The sequence below is a fragment of the Gadus morhua genome, chromosome 2 (genome assembly GCF_902167405.1).
Source record: "Gadus morhua chromosome 2, gadMor3.0, whole genome shotgun sequence".
NCBI lineage: Eukaryota > Metazoa > Chordata > Actinopteri > Gadiformes > Gadidae > Gadus > Gadus morhua.
The window spans coordinates 23,599,673-23,617,329 of NC_044049.1; the positions used below are offsets into that span (position 1 = coordinate 23,599,673).

A 17,657-nucleotide genomic window follows, 5' to 3' on the forward strand; every position below is an offset into this window, starting at 1 on the left:
TCTCTCTCCCTCTCTCTCTCTGTCTCTCTCTCTCTCTCTCTCTCTCTCTCTCTCTCTCTCTCTCTCTCTCTCTCTCTCTCTCTCTCTCCGTTCACCCCCCTTTCTCTCTGTGTCTCTCCTTGGTGCATACTGACAACAGGCTGCGAGCTGTGTGTGTGTGTGTTAACACGTGCCGGCGTGCGTTTGTTTGAGTGTGTATGCATGCATGCCTGTGTGTGTGTGTGTGTGTGTCTTTGTGTGCGTGTGTGTGCGCACGTCATTTGTACAACACAAAACGGATCATCTCTAATTGCCTTCTATTCGTGGCGGAGCGCCTGGCATTTTAATATTTTTACAATTAGCCCCGAGCTTTGGCGCTGAGCTGGGGAGCATGGCGAGGGGGGGGGGGGGGGGGTACTGTCATGCACACCTCCGCACCTCCACAACTCAACACACCTCCAACCACCGCCTTGGTGGGAGGGGAGAGGGGGAGCAGGTTGTGCACGACAGCCATATTTGTGCGTCCGGCTGTGTGTGTGTGTGTGTGTGTGTGTGTGTGTGTGTGTGTGTGTGTGTGTGTGTGTGTGTGTGTGTGTGTGTGTGTGTGTGTGTGCCGTTGGATCAATGCAGAAGGCTGGGGTCTGGACGTCCTCCCCAGGTTGGAGATGAGGTCCAGGGGTACCAGAGGACACCAAGGTCTCCACCTGGTCTCTGCTGCTCACACATAGATACACACACACACACACACACACACACACACACACACACACACACACACACACACACACACACACACACACACACACACACACACACACAATATATGATATCATGATTGAGCAGACGCTCTTATCGAAAGCGACTGACAAGTTACATGCACATACCTAAAGGTGGCCTGAATGAACAGGTGGTGTTTAACGCTCCTTACTCAAGGATGCCTGCCGGTTAGTCTCCAGACGAGGGGATTGAACCCAGAACTATTGGCTGGGGGTCAAACACCCTAACTGTCCTGCCCCGCCCCTAGACAGACAGTCAGACACACACACGCACACTCAGAGTCAGACAGACAGACAGACAGACACAAACACGCACGCTCAGTCAAAAATAGAGTCAGCCAGACAGACAGACAGACATAGACAAGCACGCACACTCAGTCAAACACAGAGTCGGACAGAAAGACAGACAGACGCACACACACAAAACACAAACAGAGACACACACACACACACACACACACACACAGAGAGAGAGACATAAACACAAACACTGAGACAAACACACACACACACAAACACACACACACACACACACACATACACACACATACACATCCTTTAACAACTGCATTCTCATGGCATACATGTACACATGCAACCCAGGAAAGTGGTCTGCTCTAACGTGGATTAGTGTGTACGTGTTCAACTATGTGTGTGTGTGTGTGTGTGTGTGTGTGTGTGTGTGTGTGTGTGTGTGTGTGTGTGTGTGTGTGTGTGAGTGTGTGTGTGTGTGTGTGTGGATGGCCGCGGATTCAGCTGTAAAATCAGGCTGGTGACAGCTGGAGCATGAGTGTGTGTATCTGTGTGTGTGCTCGGGCTGGGCTTAACCAGGGTCTTATGATGATCCTTGCTCCCCATACGGTGAACACGACACAGAACACGGTCGTGGGGGGGGGGGGGTCAGGGCATAGATCTTCCCCTCTGCCCCTCCCGCCCCTCCCTCCCCCAGCCTCCACCTCCCCCTTCCCTCCCTCCATGGCCCTCCTCTTGCCCGCTCTCAATCCCCCTCACCTCTGCCCCCCCCCCCCCCCCCCCCCCCCCCCCCCCCGCCCAGACCTCACCTACCCCGCCTTCCCCGCCCTCCTCTTCACCTCCGCTGCCAACCTGACCTCCCCTGCCCTCAGCCCTGTATCCCCTTCCCCCTGCTCCTCCTCCTCCTCCTCCTCCTCCTCCTCCTCCTCCTCCTCCTCCTCCTCCTCCTCCTCCTCCTCCTCCTCCTCCTCCACCCACCTCCAGCTACTGTCAGCCCTTCCCCCCCCTCCCTCGCTACTCTCTTCACACCTCTGGTCACAGTCACAGTTCCAACCACTTCTCGCCTTGGGTGTTTGTAGCAGCCAGCTCACACACACACACGCTCGCACGCACGCACGCTTGCACGCACGCACGCACGCACGCACGCACGCACGCACGCACGCACGCATGCACACACACACACACACACACACACACACACACAGACCTACAGACACGCACATACACCCACAAATGCATCCATACAAAGACCTACACACACACAAATACACTCACACACACACACAAACACATCCATACATACAAACACACACACATACACACACGCACACACACACACACATACCTACACACCTAAACACACGCACACACACACACACATTAACACATCAAACGCTGACCTGTGCAGGCGGACCAGGATTCTGTCGGCCAGCTCGATTGTAATCTGAAGCCCTGGCAAAAGATTATTATTACCCCCTCCTGCTGTCCAAACTCATCCACATCCAATCTGTTCTGTCCCCCAAAGGTCAGGGGTCACAGGACCAGTGCTGCCAAAGACTGGGACTAGCCAGGTGCTGGAGCGGATGGCGTTCATATAAAACTTTGGTTCATCAGAACATCATGAAAAACGTGCTGATAATACTTGTTCTGTTTCGTACCTGCGCTGATAGCACTGATACCACAACTACTGCTGCTGTGGTGTTTGAGGCACTTCTAGCAACTCTTTCTCTGGAGCAGTTTCGGCATTTTAGATTTATTCTTGGTCTTAAAATTTAAAAGCTTGTCAAATTTATATTGAAATCAAGGAGACATTAACAAGGGTTGAAGTTGGGGAAGAACATTTTGCTCTCTTAGCACTTTAACTATTTAATGGTGTCTGTTATGGTGCTCTGCCACTATGCTATACTGGCCCCGTTTGGCCTGGTTTGGCAGACCAGACCGGCTGGGATTCGCATTTCCATTAGCCGGGTTTCCCGCCTGAAGGCGTGACTTTAATTGGTGACGTTCTTGTCTTGAGTCAACGGAACATCAACACTCACACTTTTTATTACCTTTATATCATAGCTACCATATAATTGGATTGACTCGTTTAAGAGGCATTTTATATATTTGAGTTGTTTCCAACGGGTGGCAACACCTGATGATATATATGTAAGTGCTTGGCACTTGTTTTATGAAAATCTTGACTGTACCAACCGTGATATATTATTGTTTCTCTTTCTTCTGACAAATGCATTTATTGTGAGTTGCTTTGGATAAAAGGGTTTGCTAAATGCCCTTAATGTAAATGTGGATTAGGGATATTTAGCATCTGCTTAATTCTCCCTTTTTTGCTTTCTAATCTCAAGCGCTCATCGAAAGCTGGTTTATTTAATATTAGTCCCGTTTACACTGGACAGGTTTCACAGATATTTCCTCGAGTGCCATGCGATGTGCTTCATGTTAGGATATCGATAACGATATCAGCGATAGTACTGATTTTACTTTTTACTAAAAGGGTTTCTCTTTTCCTGCAATTTGAGAAACAACGTTGGAAAAACGGCATTTGTTTCCTACATAGATCTATCTCTTTTTTTTCAGCCCAAACTCAGCCCAGATATTGCATCGCTCACTTCTCAATCCCACTCTCTTTTCAACTAATGCCTGGGCATTGCTTTACAGACAGACTAAATGTTCAATTTAGGAATATTTCATGCATTTTTTTAATGTTTTTATTAACAAATATCTATTTATAGATCGTCAACGTCTCATGTTAGTCATGGGAACGAGGTTGTTTGTGGAAAAATTTCGTCACGGCTTTCTTTTGGCGAAGTGAACACTCACAGCTCTCTGTTGCGGTGTGGTGGCTAAAGGCTGTGATTGGTGGAGAGAGCTTTGATCTATCAGTCAGGGTCAGGGCTGCCCGTGGCCCTGGGGGGGTGGTGGGGGTGTCTCAGTTGATCGGTGTGCATGGCCGGGTCCTCCTCCTCCGCGTGCTGCCAGCAAAGGGTCCTCACATCCCAGCCGACCGCAGAACGGTCCCAGGTGTCATGTCACAAATACGGAAACATTCTGTCACAGTCACGGCCTAAAACGGCTTCGCAAGCCCCCGCTGCACCCGAAAGATTTACCCTCCCAACACACACTCACATATACAGACCCTCAGACACTCAGACACACCCACACACACACACACACACACACACACACTGACACTCACACTCACACTCACACTCACACATACACACACACACTCGCACTCGCACTCGCACATACACATACACATACAAATACACACACATGAACTCACACTCACACAGACTCAGCCAAAGGCGTAGAAAAGGCAAAGGGGAATCGTTCAACAGCTCCAGTGAGAATAGAAAAAGACTGCTTGAAAATTGACTTGGCACAAAAAATGTAAATGTGAAAATTGTAAAAAGAGGCTGTTCAATATTTGACTTACTGAATCTCATACTCCTCTCATATTTCTTCTATTTTGCACACAAGGTTGATCAAATGTGGGCCAATCGGAAAAAAAGAAAATTCTTCAAATAACCTTGAAATTAAAAGTGAATCTGAAAATATGTGTATTGTTTTCCAATAACATGCTTCAATGTTCTTTTTTTTCTTCTGGTTTGAGTTCAGCTTGAGCTAAAAAAGCATCACTTTGTAATTTGAGTACCCTTGCTTTTACACAATCGAGTCAACAACACTGCTTTGCCTTCTCTGGGAAGGACAACTCACTTGACCGTGAGTCAGACTGATAGCCCACTGGTTCAGAAGAAGAAGGACCATCCATTCTTTAATGTGATTGTGTGGCCCCACTGTGGCTTATCCTCACAGGTAATTGTGGGCAGAGGTGTGTAGGGTGTAATTATCTGGTGATAAATGAGTTTTCACTCTTCATCTGGGGGAAGGTCACCGTGTCAATTCAAGTATCCTGAAAGCCCCGGTCTTCACCGCACGGCCCCAAAGGCAATCCAACGTGTGGCCCCCGGGGGCCGAAATCAATGGCCGACCCTATTCTGTTCTCAACAAGGAGAAATGTTTGTTTAACCAATTATTTAAAAATGGAATATATTGAAAGTATGCAACAACAACTTGCATTGACTCTCCTACGTCACCCCTATGAACTAACTTATAGTGATTTAAGATACAAGTCATTTGAGGGGGATGGTTGTGGTTAGGCGTCTTGCCCAAGGGTGGCTACCGCAGACATCATTGGATTGAACCCGGTACGTTAAGACTGGGAGTGGGAACACCCCATGCCACTACACTATCCTCCTGCCCTGTTTTGTATGCAAGCCCATGTTGGCTTTAGAAAATGGGCTTCAAAATCTTAATTGATCTATTATTGTGTTCCTTTGTTTCCAGGCGCCAATATTCTGTATTCCCTCTGGGTAACAGGACATCTGTTGAACGAGCGGTTGTACAATGTGAGCCGTCTTCTCTCTCGCTCATTAGCGACAGTTAGTTGGTAGTCAACAACCGTTTGCCCGGGGGGGGGGGGGGGGGGGGGGGGGGGGGAGATATACACACACCCATACACAATGAGGACAGTGGTGGAGTCGGTGCAACTGTACTTTCACTTTAGTGCAAACGATCAGGAAAGAAGCATAAAAACAAGCCATCTGGGGAAAACGCTGGGACAAGACTTCAGTCTCCGATCCCGGGGGCCATGTTGTGTTTGGTGTACAGGTCGCCTGGTTTAAACCAGCTGGATCCAGATCTGCTCGGCGGCAGGCCGGACGGCGTCTGAAGTCTTGGCGTCTTTAATAACAGGAACCCCTGATTAGACGGAAGGGCCTTCAGCAAAGACATTGTCTGATGAAACGTTGTAAAACACGCAAAGCAGCCCCATCGGGAGATATCAATATGCCAGAACGGTGATGCAATCTGGGCTGTTCGTTATGAAATATCGCTTTTCTTTCTTACTGCTTCATCTCTGGGGAACTCTTTGGGAGTGACTGGGTCCACCACTAGGGGGCAATAAGCACATCTCCAACGCTGTGTAGAAGTCTTATGAGGAAGCCCTCGAGAGATGAAACTGATTAAAAAATATGTTCTCAAGAAACAAGATGATAAACTGCAGCAGTAGATCTCTCTCTCTCTCTCTCTCTCTCTCTCTCTCTCTCTCTCTCTCTCTCTCTCTCTCTCTCTCTCTCTCTCTCTCTCTCTCTCTCTCTCTCTCTATCTCTCTCTCTCTCTCTCTCTCTCTCTCTCTCTCTCTCTCTCTCTCTCTCCTTCCCTCTCTATCTCTATCTTCCCCTCTCTTGCTCCCTCCCCCTCTCTCTCTTCCCTCTTTTTCTGTCTCTTGTTTGGTCTTCTTACAGACCGGGTCTGGTCGAAGCGTGATGTCTGAGAAGGGATATAAGGGGGTAATGCGCCGGGGCATGGGAAAGTGGACCGGGACAGACTGACAGACAGACAGCACTTTGATAAAATAGTTTCCTACCCTTGTGCCGACTTTGGAACAAGAGTTGTTGAAGAGTTGAGTGGCTAAGAGAAGTGAGAAGAGCTTTGTTTTGTGTGTGTGAGTGCGCGTTTGTGTGCGTGTGTGTGTGTGTAGAGCTGCAGCAGTACTGAAAGTGTGTAACAAATTATCGTAAGTCACCTCCCAGGCCACTTAGTTTTCCCGCTCCGTCCCTGCCTCATGCTAATGAATGCTAATGAATAGCCCTGCTAACGCCAACCAATGCTAACACTCAATGATGAACCTCAGGGTGAGGCTACTAACGGAAGGTGAACCCATGGTAGTGTAATCTTTATACTCTCCGTCTACACAACCAGAGACGCAAGCAATCTAAAACAACACATTCGAAGCACAGCTTGCATTTTAGGTGATTTGGTTATGGGAAATGAGATTGCTAAAGGTGGACCTCCTGCGTGGCAATATGCATCGTACGCTAAAGGCTACCGCAAATATACAGAGTGACATTGGATGACAAACATTACTCCTATTGTCACTCAGCGGTTTATTATAATTTATAATTTAGACTAACTTTCAAACCCAGTATCCACAGGCTAGCCGGTATCTTATCATAGCACCCCTCCGTTACTTTCACTTTCTGTTCAAAATAATTGGTCCCCAATGAACAGTGGTAGCCTATGTATGTGAACAGAGCAAGCGCTGTTCTTCTGAGTACTATTGTCTTGTGATATGTTTTATATGTGTATTAAAACGTTGTATTAAGTTGAAAGCTGCTCTTTATTGGTTGCAAGCTGCTGCAAGCAGCTTGTAACACTGATACAAATATTATGTAAATATCAGCCAAAACATAATCACATTTGAGCAGTAATTGATCTTGATTAATTTAATCAGTCAGAGATTGTGATTAAACCACTGAGTCCAGTTGGTGGCGACCGTTTCATGTTCCGGGCGGGAATCAGAGTATTTACCCAATCAATCAGCCCCATAGGGGATTTACAACTCAATTAACAGATCTGAAAAGAGCTGCTAATGCACTGCAACGTCCATATCTTTCCCGGCTCCAGCCCCTAAATATGCATGATCAGCAGTTTGTGAAGTCCCTTTGAAGTATATGGATTCTGCTTTGGAAGCAATGTGGGGTACACTTCCTCAATTATCGGCTCCTAAATAAAACAAAAGGGAGAAAAGTTGCCCACGGAAGTGTTATCTGCTTAGTGATTGGTTGAAGTGAAGTAAAGGGTCTGACGGAACTGATATCTGCATCATGATTGGTTGAGGTGAAGCAGGAGGGCTTGACCGAAATTGTTATCTGATTGGTTGAGGTGAAGCAAGATGGTCTGACGGAAGATACATCTGATTTATTAATCATCCGTCAAAATAAAAATGATGTATAATTGTCCTCCAATAAACGCAAAGCCCTTCCAGATACTTTTGCTGTCAAGTATTTAAGTCCTGATCAAATTTTTCTTTCCAATTCCAACTACTTTCATAATGCCAGGAATCCATCCAGTGCTCAAAAAAATCATGATGTTTATCAATGGATGTGACCTCCATACACATGAACCTTTACCACCACTTACCCACCCCCTCCCTCCCCAACTACGTCCCAGACCCGAGATGGTCTATCCATCATACATGAACCAGGAGTGAGCCTCGACATCAGAGGTGAAATCACAAAAACAAACCCATTTCTAATTTTCTCCGCGATGAGTCACTCCCTGTATTTCACGTCCATGACCCCCACCATCGTTCCATTTGCTAATTCCCCGCGTGTTTGACCTTGGACCATCGACCTCAGTGGTTAACGGAATACACAGAAGGTTGAAGCCATTCAAACGTTTTGTCCACAAACACATTACATCAACACCCAGAGAGATTAGCTCGTCACATTACCCTCTGCTCGCGTTCGTCGCAGGACACATCTTATTCGACAGAATGCCTAAGATGCTCTCTCTCTCTCCCCTTGTAAACCAATCAATTTGCAGCGTGATTTATGAGGTTAGGGGTCCAGGGGTATCAAATCTCTGTGCTCTGCACTCTCTCTGTGTACACGTCATGTGGCGTGTCTTTATTTGCGTTGACGCCTGCGTCCGATCTGGTTAAAGCTGGTTGTGATGGCTCGGGGGTTCAGTGGTGCATCATGCTCATTTATCCCAGGTGGGAAAATTATCCTACAGGAGCCACCTCTTCTAATTCATAGTCCTAGACAAAGTAGTCTTTTCCTATATAAAGTATAGAAATTGGAACTATGTAAACTCTTTCTATCATCGGGTGTTTCTCAAACACAAATATTCTTGACCCATTTTCTTAAATAAATAACATCTCAAATGACATCATTCCATTTCGGCCAGTTGTCAATCATAGAGCGAGCAGATATCCAATAACAAACAACAACAAAAACAGCAACGGCCCGTTCCTTCTCAAAATCTCTCTGACAGGTTGATACAATCACAGAGACGGGGAGAGGCGGCTGGCAGGGATTACCGAGGGATTACAATATATTCACTCTGCTGGGATTTGGTGGCATGGCGAACAGATCCCCTCTCAGGAAAGGGGCTCTTGGGGGCCTCCGGGCGCACCAGGGGCGGGTTTGAGCCCCAAAGGCTCTGAGTGCATCTGGCAGTTTAACCGAGGCCAGCCGGACTAGCGTGGTCAACGTTAGCCAAGATAGGGCTAGCTTGGTCGAGCCGGCCTGGATGGGTCTAGTGTGGTGGAATTATAGTGATGCTAGTCAAGGGTAACTAATGCTGATGTTATCCTGGTGGATGTAGACTGGTGGAGTAAGCCTAGTGATGCTCTGTGATGGAGCTAGCATGGTGAAGATAGCTTTGAGGGTGCTAGCTCGTGACAATAGCTCATTGATGCTAGCGGGGTCATGCTAGCTTGATGAATCTAACCAGGGAGTTTGCCCAGGGATGCTAGCCTGGTGCATGGTTGAAATATGAACAAACAATATTAATTTGAGTAGGTTAAATGTGAAGCCTTGGATTCTGTCCGGTTTGCTATATATATATATATATATATAATTATTATTATTATTATTATTATTATTATTATTGTGTGTTTTTGTGTTTTTATACATTTATCAGTAGGTAGAGCAGTCCTATCATTAACAGTTGGGATGCTGGTTCCATTTCTCAGCTTCTCTTATCAATGTAAAATTTCAAGACAACAATTTCACCAAACTAAACCAGGTATTGTTTTTTCAGTGTGCATAGTTACCCTATGATTTAGGTTGTATTCTTTACATCAATTCCACTACACAGAGCCAAGCAACAGCTGGATGATGCTTTGAGTGGCCAAAAGTATAAGCAATAAACAAATGTAGTATATTCACCATTAAATTAAGTTATTATATTTTCCTCAGTACTTTTGGGTTGTTTTAAAACATCAAATTATTTCCTTCATTGCTATCTATCCTGGTTCGGCAATTAATCTTAAAAGCAGACGCTCTTCCGCCCTACAGCAATCGATAAATCAAATGCTCTGACAAATAAGAAATCGCTGGCTTGTAATAAGCTCGTTAAATTTTAGCATATGGCTCGAATAGCTGCTGGCATACCTTTCTGTATAGCTGAGCGCACTCAGCCTATGCATTCATTGCACACGACAGGAGTCTTCCACAAGGCTATAGGCAGATATATTGCTGAAGCTAGCGGGCTAGTCATGTCTTTTGGGGGAGTGGCTTTTGAAGGAGTAATGAAGGGAGGGCTAGGTTTTGTGTTGGATGCTGTCTAAATCTAGACTACCCTGGCTGGTTTCTCCAGATTGCCTACTCTTAATTGTGCCTACTCTTAATTGCCACCTGTGTATCCAATTAACAAAACAATATTTTCAACTACATTTCATTTGCCTCACAGCATAATTGCCCAAGTAAGTTTTTGGTCAAATTGTGATTGTGACCTAACTCGACTCTCCTAACGCTGCCCTTCCACTGTGCCTCATTGGCTTTATCGTAAGCCAATCCCAGTGCTTTTTACGTTCCATAATCACTATCTGCCTAAGTCATCTATTTGACTTGGGCAATTTTTGACGCTAAATACAAGATTAACCTTAAAAAATGACTTGGGCAATCATGCCACGAGGCCAACGATTTACAAAGCTATTCCACAGAACACTGTAGCTAGCCAATGCTCGGCAAACTCTGCTTTGGCGCACATCCATCCGCCTTCCACGGATTACGAACACTTTGTCCCGCTCTCTAGAAATCCGCCATAGCAAGAACAAATAAAAAAAATGGTCCACGATGGGGAAAAGTTTCTAAAATCCTCTTGTTTCTCCATTTGTTGCATTAAACACCGGCCACCGCCATCTGGTCACTTGGAGCTGCGATCGCTCCGGTCGACGGGGGTGGCAGCTGCCACCCTCGGCCGCAAAGAGCCCGGCCCCACGCTCCGGCCCCGGCACGCTCTAAAAATACCTCATCCGCTCCCTTAATGGACTCTAACACTCAGATACGCCGCCGCCGCCGCCGCCGCCGCACTCACCGGTCCGGCGGGGAGTGGGCAGGCAGGCGGAGGCAGAGTTCTTTATTCAAAATGAACCAAACCGCAGACAAAGAGGCTAGTTTGGATTGGCGTGCCAGCTGGGATTACCAGGCATTGTGGGCTCCGACACTCTGTCCCAGACACTTTCAGGTCCAGCGGGGGAAGGCCGCAGAGTTCACGCTTCAGAATAATTTGAACAACACACAAAGAGGCTGGTCGGAGTTGGCGAGAGAGGTCGGGATTAGTGCGTATTATGGAGTCGAAAGCTCTGCCAGACACAGGAACGAAGAGAGGGAGGCCCGGAGAGTGGCTCACCACACTGCAAACCGACCACAAACAAACAGGCTGGTTTGTATAGTTTGTTAGCCAATTTGGATCAGCACACGCTATGGACTTTAGTACACTACAGCCCGTTACTCTTAGGTCCAAAAGTGAGCAGGCATTCGTCTTTCAAAAAACGACTCGCAAGTCTCTCATAAAGAGGGCAGACGGTTCACTTGGCTAGCCAGTTGGCACTACCGTGTTGCATAGCGCTTGTTTAATATTGCAGGGTTTAACGATGTTGTTACTTTTTCATGACCGGCTTGTTGTCTGTGTACATTTGTTGGGTGTAAACTGTGTGTTTCTGCTGAAAAAATGTTTTTACCTCAGGGATAATGAAAATAAACTCCCCCTTTCCCCTCTCTGCCCCTTATATACTCATCTCTCTCCCTTCTTCTCCCCATGGGTTGGCTTGTGGCTCAGGAGGTAGAGCAGGTTGCCTCACCCTGACTGCTCTAGACGAGCTGGCTGTCGCCTTGCATGGTTGACTCTGCAGTCAGTGTGTGAATGTGTGCATGAATGGTTGAATCGCAGGCAACATTTTGAAGAGCTTTGAGTGGCCACTGGTTAGAGAAGCGCTCTATAAATGTCCGGTCCAGTCCATTTACCCCTCTCTCCCCCTTCCTCCCCCATTTCTCCCCTTCTCTCCCCCCTCCTCCCCTGCCAGGCAGTAGGCGACTGAGATGGGCGTTCGTCCAGGACCCCTGAGCGACTCCCTGTGGTGGCCGCCGCCGCCATCACGCCGCCCCCCGCTACGACTCCTCCCTCTCCTCCTCCTCCTGCTGCTCACCGGCGCCCCCTGCTGCCGCGCCCGGCCCTTCGGCGTGCCCACGCCGGCGGTGAACGTGGCGGTGGTGTTCAGCGGCTCGGCCTACCAGCAGGAGATCAAGGGCCGGCTGAGCCGCGAGAACTTCCTGGACCTGCCGCTGGAGGTGAACCCCATCACGGTGCTGGTGAACAACACCAACCCCCGGGCGCTGCTCACGCGCATCTGCGACACGCTCACGGCCAACCGCGTGCACGGCGTGGTGTTCGAGGACAACGTGGGCTCGGAGGCCGTGGCCCAGATCCTGGACTTCATCTCCACGCAGACGGCCGTGCCCATCGTGGGCATCAGCGGGGGCTCTGCCGTCGTGCTGCCCTATAAGGTCGGTGTTAGGGTCGAGGGAGGGAGGATCTGGGGGCAATGGGGGGGAGGGGTGGGCTCTGAGGGACTCGCATGTATGGGAAACACACAGACGCATACACACATGGCAATAACACACACATGCAAATTGAGAAATATGCAATTATTTGTGGACACACATAGTTGCTCAGCTGTACACAAAGCTGAAATGAACACACACACACACGCACACACATACAGAGACAATGCTTGATTTAATTGCACTGATTATCTAGTGCAAGGCTATTCATTCCGTAACCGGGATTCACGACTCCCAAGAAATGTGACCGACACATTTCTTTATTTTGTCAAAAGTGCTGTGGCAAGAGTCAATTTATCTAACACATTGTGTAAATTCATGTGTATTATTTATGATAAACACAGACATCTACTGTAGCTTAGCAGTGGAAACAGTGGAAACACATTGTGTGTGTGTGTACATAAAAAAACACAGAGCCAACTTGTATCTTCCCAGAGAGGAAGCTCAGTCCTTGTTAAACCCTACAAGAGGCCAAGAGAGCCCTTTACACCACACCTGTTTCAACACCGCCCGAGGTGAAGGCGGTCACATCCACTCAAAGGCCTCCTGATGTCCCTTGTCAGGTGTTAACGCTTGTCACACACTTTTATTTTGAAGCAGGATGAGTAAAGCGCTTATATCGCCGTCATTTTGCATTATGTTGTTGTGATCGCTGAGATCGTGCCCTCTGAGTAAAAGCCCTTATTAGGAATTCTACAGGCGGGAGAATAACAATGTTCAGAGTAGGTCATGTTCTTATTTCATCATTTTGTCGAGTGGTGAACAAGCACAAGTAACTGTCCATGGTGCTGAAAACAAGTTAGGAAGTTCAGCTGTTTTTTTTACCTTTTTTCTTTGCCTCCTCTGGTTTGTCTCGCAGCTCTATGTCCCAAGTTCTAACTGTGGGCATGCTTGAGCAAGACACTGAACCCCAACCTGTTCAATAATGACAAAAAATAATAGTTTTCTTTTAAAATTGCTTTAAAAAAGTAAAAAATGCGCCTTCATATTTAGAACTGATGACATAAGTTAATTACTATTATTTGAAAAAAAAAATGAAACTGGAAAAATTGTAAGCCGCTTTGTATGTATTAGAATAGTAGACAGTAATTTGATATCAGTATGTCATTCATGTTTGGGAATAAACCTCATTCAGATGAGTAGTCATGGCTATAATCCCCCCTTTCCCACTGGGCAGACGGTCGTCCAACACATATGTCGCCATGACTCCCACCGTTCACAGCGGGTCCGCAGATTATAAATAACCCAGCCCTCGAACTCAATCAGCCCCAGAGCGACTTTCAACTCGTCAATAACTGCAATCTGTAAAACCATGATCCTTTAAATAATCGGTTCAACACTAGTCTCCCCGACCTCCTAGAAGCGAGTTACGATTAAAAATGAATGAGGATACAAATTATGAACCATGTTTTTGATGTGCGATCCATATTTTATGAATTGATGTCTGCGCTGTCACCGAAAATTAAAAAAAAACGACAACGGAGACATTGCCGTTGTTTTAATTTGGGTGACAGTGCAGACAGGGCAGATTGTAGGTTTGAATAATGTATGAACAACATCATTTAGAGGATAGACTGCGACGGCCCGTGGTGGCAGCAGAGAACCTAGGGCTGTCCAAACTATTCCTCTCTGATCCGTGGAACGATGTTGACTCGGCCATTACAACGTAATTATGTAATGTCCCGCCGCATAAATCAACCGAAGTTCCGTCGGTTAGAGTTTTGAGAAATTCAGAAAGTTAAACGGGGACAGGATTGGTTCCAGTAGTTATTTAGTTATCAGTGTGTGTGTGACTCGCAACTGAAATGTGTTCTGCTCGGTTGTCCTCAGTCTACACTGTTGGCTTCCCATAGCTAGCAACAAAAAATCACTGTGGTTAAAAGTGTCAAAAGAATGATGATATGCAACATGGAAGTATGTGGAAAATCTAGACTGTATCTTGTATCCGTCATCTGAGATTTAAAAAGTATTATCTTATGATGAATGGACTGCATTTCTATAGCCCTTTTTTAAGGAAAAGGTGCCTTTTTAAAGCCGATGAATTTCTGAATTCGTCATATAAATCCCAACGCGTCGGGTCGTCTGGAAAAGCCCATGTGATCCAGACAGCCCTTCAACGAGTTCTGACGGGAACGGAACTGAAACTGTTTTAATATCGTCAATCGATTGTGGATCAATGGCTCCCCTCGGTAACCAGTAGAGCGGGCGCGACAGCAGATCGATTGATAACTGTTACCCTTGTCGGAGTGTGCGGTCGGAATGCTTAACAGCTCAAATGTAAAGATTTTACTTTATTATGCAAAGCATTTCCATTCTCAGACCAAACAGCTGATACGGACATCGACCGGACACACAACCAAACCAGGTCCCTATTTTCAAGGCGAACGCCCAGAGGCCAATAACTATAAGAGGCCCTCCAACCCAAACCCCAATGTTCGGAATATTAACTAAAAATAACAGGACGTGATGGCAGCAATCACAACATACACTCAATAAAGAGAATGTCCATTAGCATTTACATCAGGATTTGATTTCAGGAGTTTGAGGCCGACTTACGACTTAAATTGTAAGCCGTCTCTTCGTCGAGCTTCCTAGCAAAACCCTGACAATTGACTCAAAAAGACTCAACATTGATTTAATTTAACCGAAAGTGAAAAGATCCTACATTAAATGGACCTGTAAATACACTGTGTAGTCCAAAAAACACAACGGATTTTGCAGATAAATCTTCCGAGAGCAGCCCAGTCCGGGGGTCTAACGCTTAAGCTAGCATGATTCATTTGTTATTATTTCAACTGACATTTCAGACAGGTAAAGGTACTTCAAGGTCGTGTCTGTGGGGCATGGCATCCGATGTACCGGAATAAACCCGATAGGCCAGGCCTGGTGAGCCCAGGGTTACGAACATGTCTGCTTTCTTTCAGTGTTTATCTCTCTCTCTCTCTCTCTCTCTCTCTCTCTCTCTCTCTCTCTCTCTCTCTCTCTCTCTCTCCTCTCTCTCTCTCTCTCTGTCTCTGTCCCTCTCTCTCTCTCTCTCTCTCTCTCTCTCTCTCTCTCTCTCTCTCTCTCTCTCTCTCTCTCTCTCTCTCTCTCTCTCTCTCTCTCTCTCTCTCTCTCTCTCTCTCTCTCTCTCTCTCTCTCTCTCTCTGTCTGTACCTCTCTCTCTCTCTCTCTCTCTCTCTCTCTCTCTCTCTCTCTCTCTCTCTCTCTCTCTCTCTCTCTCTCTCTCTCCTCCCACTTTATCAGTCAGTCAGTCAGTCAGTCTGTCTGTCTGTCTGTCTGTCTGTCTGTCTGTCTGTCTGTCTGTCTGTCACTCTCTCTCTCTCTCTCTCTCTCTCTCTCCTCTCTCTCTCTCTCTCTCTCTCTCTCTCTCTCTCTCTCTCTCTCTCTCTCTCTCTCTCTCTCTCTCTCTCTCTCTCTCTCTCTCCCCCTCCCTCCCTCTCCCTCTCCCTCTCCCTCTTTTCATCTCCTCCTAAAACAGACTAGCCTTTCCATTCGAATCCCCCTTGAGTTCAGAGAGAGGGACGAGACCCAGATACAGAGCAGAACTGCCTGTCCTGACCCCGGGAATGGAAATCTCAAGCACGTATTCCAGCGCATTAACCGGAGCCAAATATGGAAAAAGGGGTCAAATCAATTCCCCTCCGAACAAAAGTGTACAGACAGTTAATCACTAGTGAATAAACGGGACGAAAGAACCGTCTTGCAGGGTGAGAGCTTGGGGCAGGCGGGAACAACACATAAATTTTAACCAGACATGGGTCATTAATAATGCACATCACAATAGTCAACATTGAGGCCTCTGCTCAAATTAATTTATATTGCCTCCCCTCCCTAGCCTTTCCATCGGGAGCATTTCCAAAGCTACCTTAAAGGAATTCAGATGTCATTAAGGAGCAAGGCTTTGATGTTCAAGGATTCCTACAGGTTAGGCTGCAGTCACCTGAGACTACTTTTAAGCTGAAGCCTTAATAAGCATTATTACTAGGAGTCCATCACTCTAACTGTCGGCTTAGCTCAGGAGTTAGAGCAGTTGTCTTGTAACTGAAAGGTTGCTAGTTCGATGCCCAGCTCCTCCTAGCTGAGTGTTGATGTGTCCCTGAGCCAGACACTTAACCCTAACTGCTCCTGACGAGCTGGCTGTCGCCTTGCATGGTTGACTCTGCCGTCGGTGTGTCAATGTGTGTATTAACCGATATAAGTCGCTTTGGATAAAAGTGTCTGCTTAATTAATTGTAACTTAGTTGCCTCAACCAGGAAGGGACTGGCATCAAACTAACAACCACCCCTAACAGTGTGACTGTTCAACTGAGAGGGAAGATATCCTCAATCAAGTGCGTTTGTTTGTAAGTTCATATGTTGGACTAATAGACTATTAGCCCTAGCCACTCTTCCTCTACAATGCCTCTCTCGTTCACGTCACGCCTCAGTTTGCCACAACACTGCAGCAAAGCTTTTATAACTCCACACCATCGTCATAGAAACGTCAGCGTGTGGTGATGGTGGGGGGGAGGGGGGGGGGTGTTGAAGCGTCTGTTCCTTGGTTGTGAGCACTGCTCGCCGTGACGTCAGCCAATGAGGACAAGGAGGGTGGACGCAGGCACCGGCACCTAGCACCACACTGGGCCCCACCGGCAGACATATGCTACGGAGAGGGAGACGGAGAGGGAGAGAGAGAGGGAGAGAGAGAGAGAGAGAGGGAGAGGGAGACGGAGAGGGAGAGAGAGAGGGAGCGAGAGAGAGAGAGAGAGAGAGGGGGGGGGGGGGGGGGGGACAGAGCAAGGGAGAGGGATAGAGAAATAGGAAGCGAGAGTATGAAGGGAGGACAGAATGAGATGGAAATGATGTGAGAGAGGCCGAGAGGGAAAGAGGGAGAGAGGGAGAGAGGAGAGAGGGAGAGAGGGAGAGAGAAGAGAGGGAAAAAGGGAGAAAGGGAAAGTGTTACAGAGAATAATTGACTCAGATTCTGTCCTACAGGGCAGTTGTATTTTCTTGCTTACTTATCTGCGTACTCATATATATTATTTAAAATATGAAATTGTCTTGAAACACATCGAAAGTATCACCAACTGGAGGTCCCAGGTGCTTTGTGTTTTTACTTCCTATAAAAATACCAGACATAACAACTCATTTAAATCAACAATTATATTACCACCTCTCTACTGATACCATCTAGCAGACATTTGTGAATTCAGACACAGGTCATAAATGAGCAGACAGGGCTTCA

At 46.9% G+C, this 17,657-nt stretch overlaps 1 protein-coding gene across 1 annotated transcript in view; it reads left to right on the plus strand.

Moving 5' to 3' along the window:
- Window positions 1-17,657, plus strand: part of grin2ca (glutamate receptor, ionotropic, N-methyl D-aspartate 2Ca) — a gene marked incomplete in the record, with an annotated part of 53,439 nt that overhangs the window by 9,035 nt on the left and 26,747 nt on the right. The window contains 1 exon segment of the mRNA XM_030349751.1: window positions 11,893-12,373. Within this exon segment, the coding sequence (XP_030205611.1) occupies window positions 11,909-12,373 (465 nt within the window).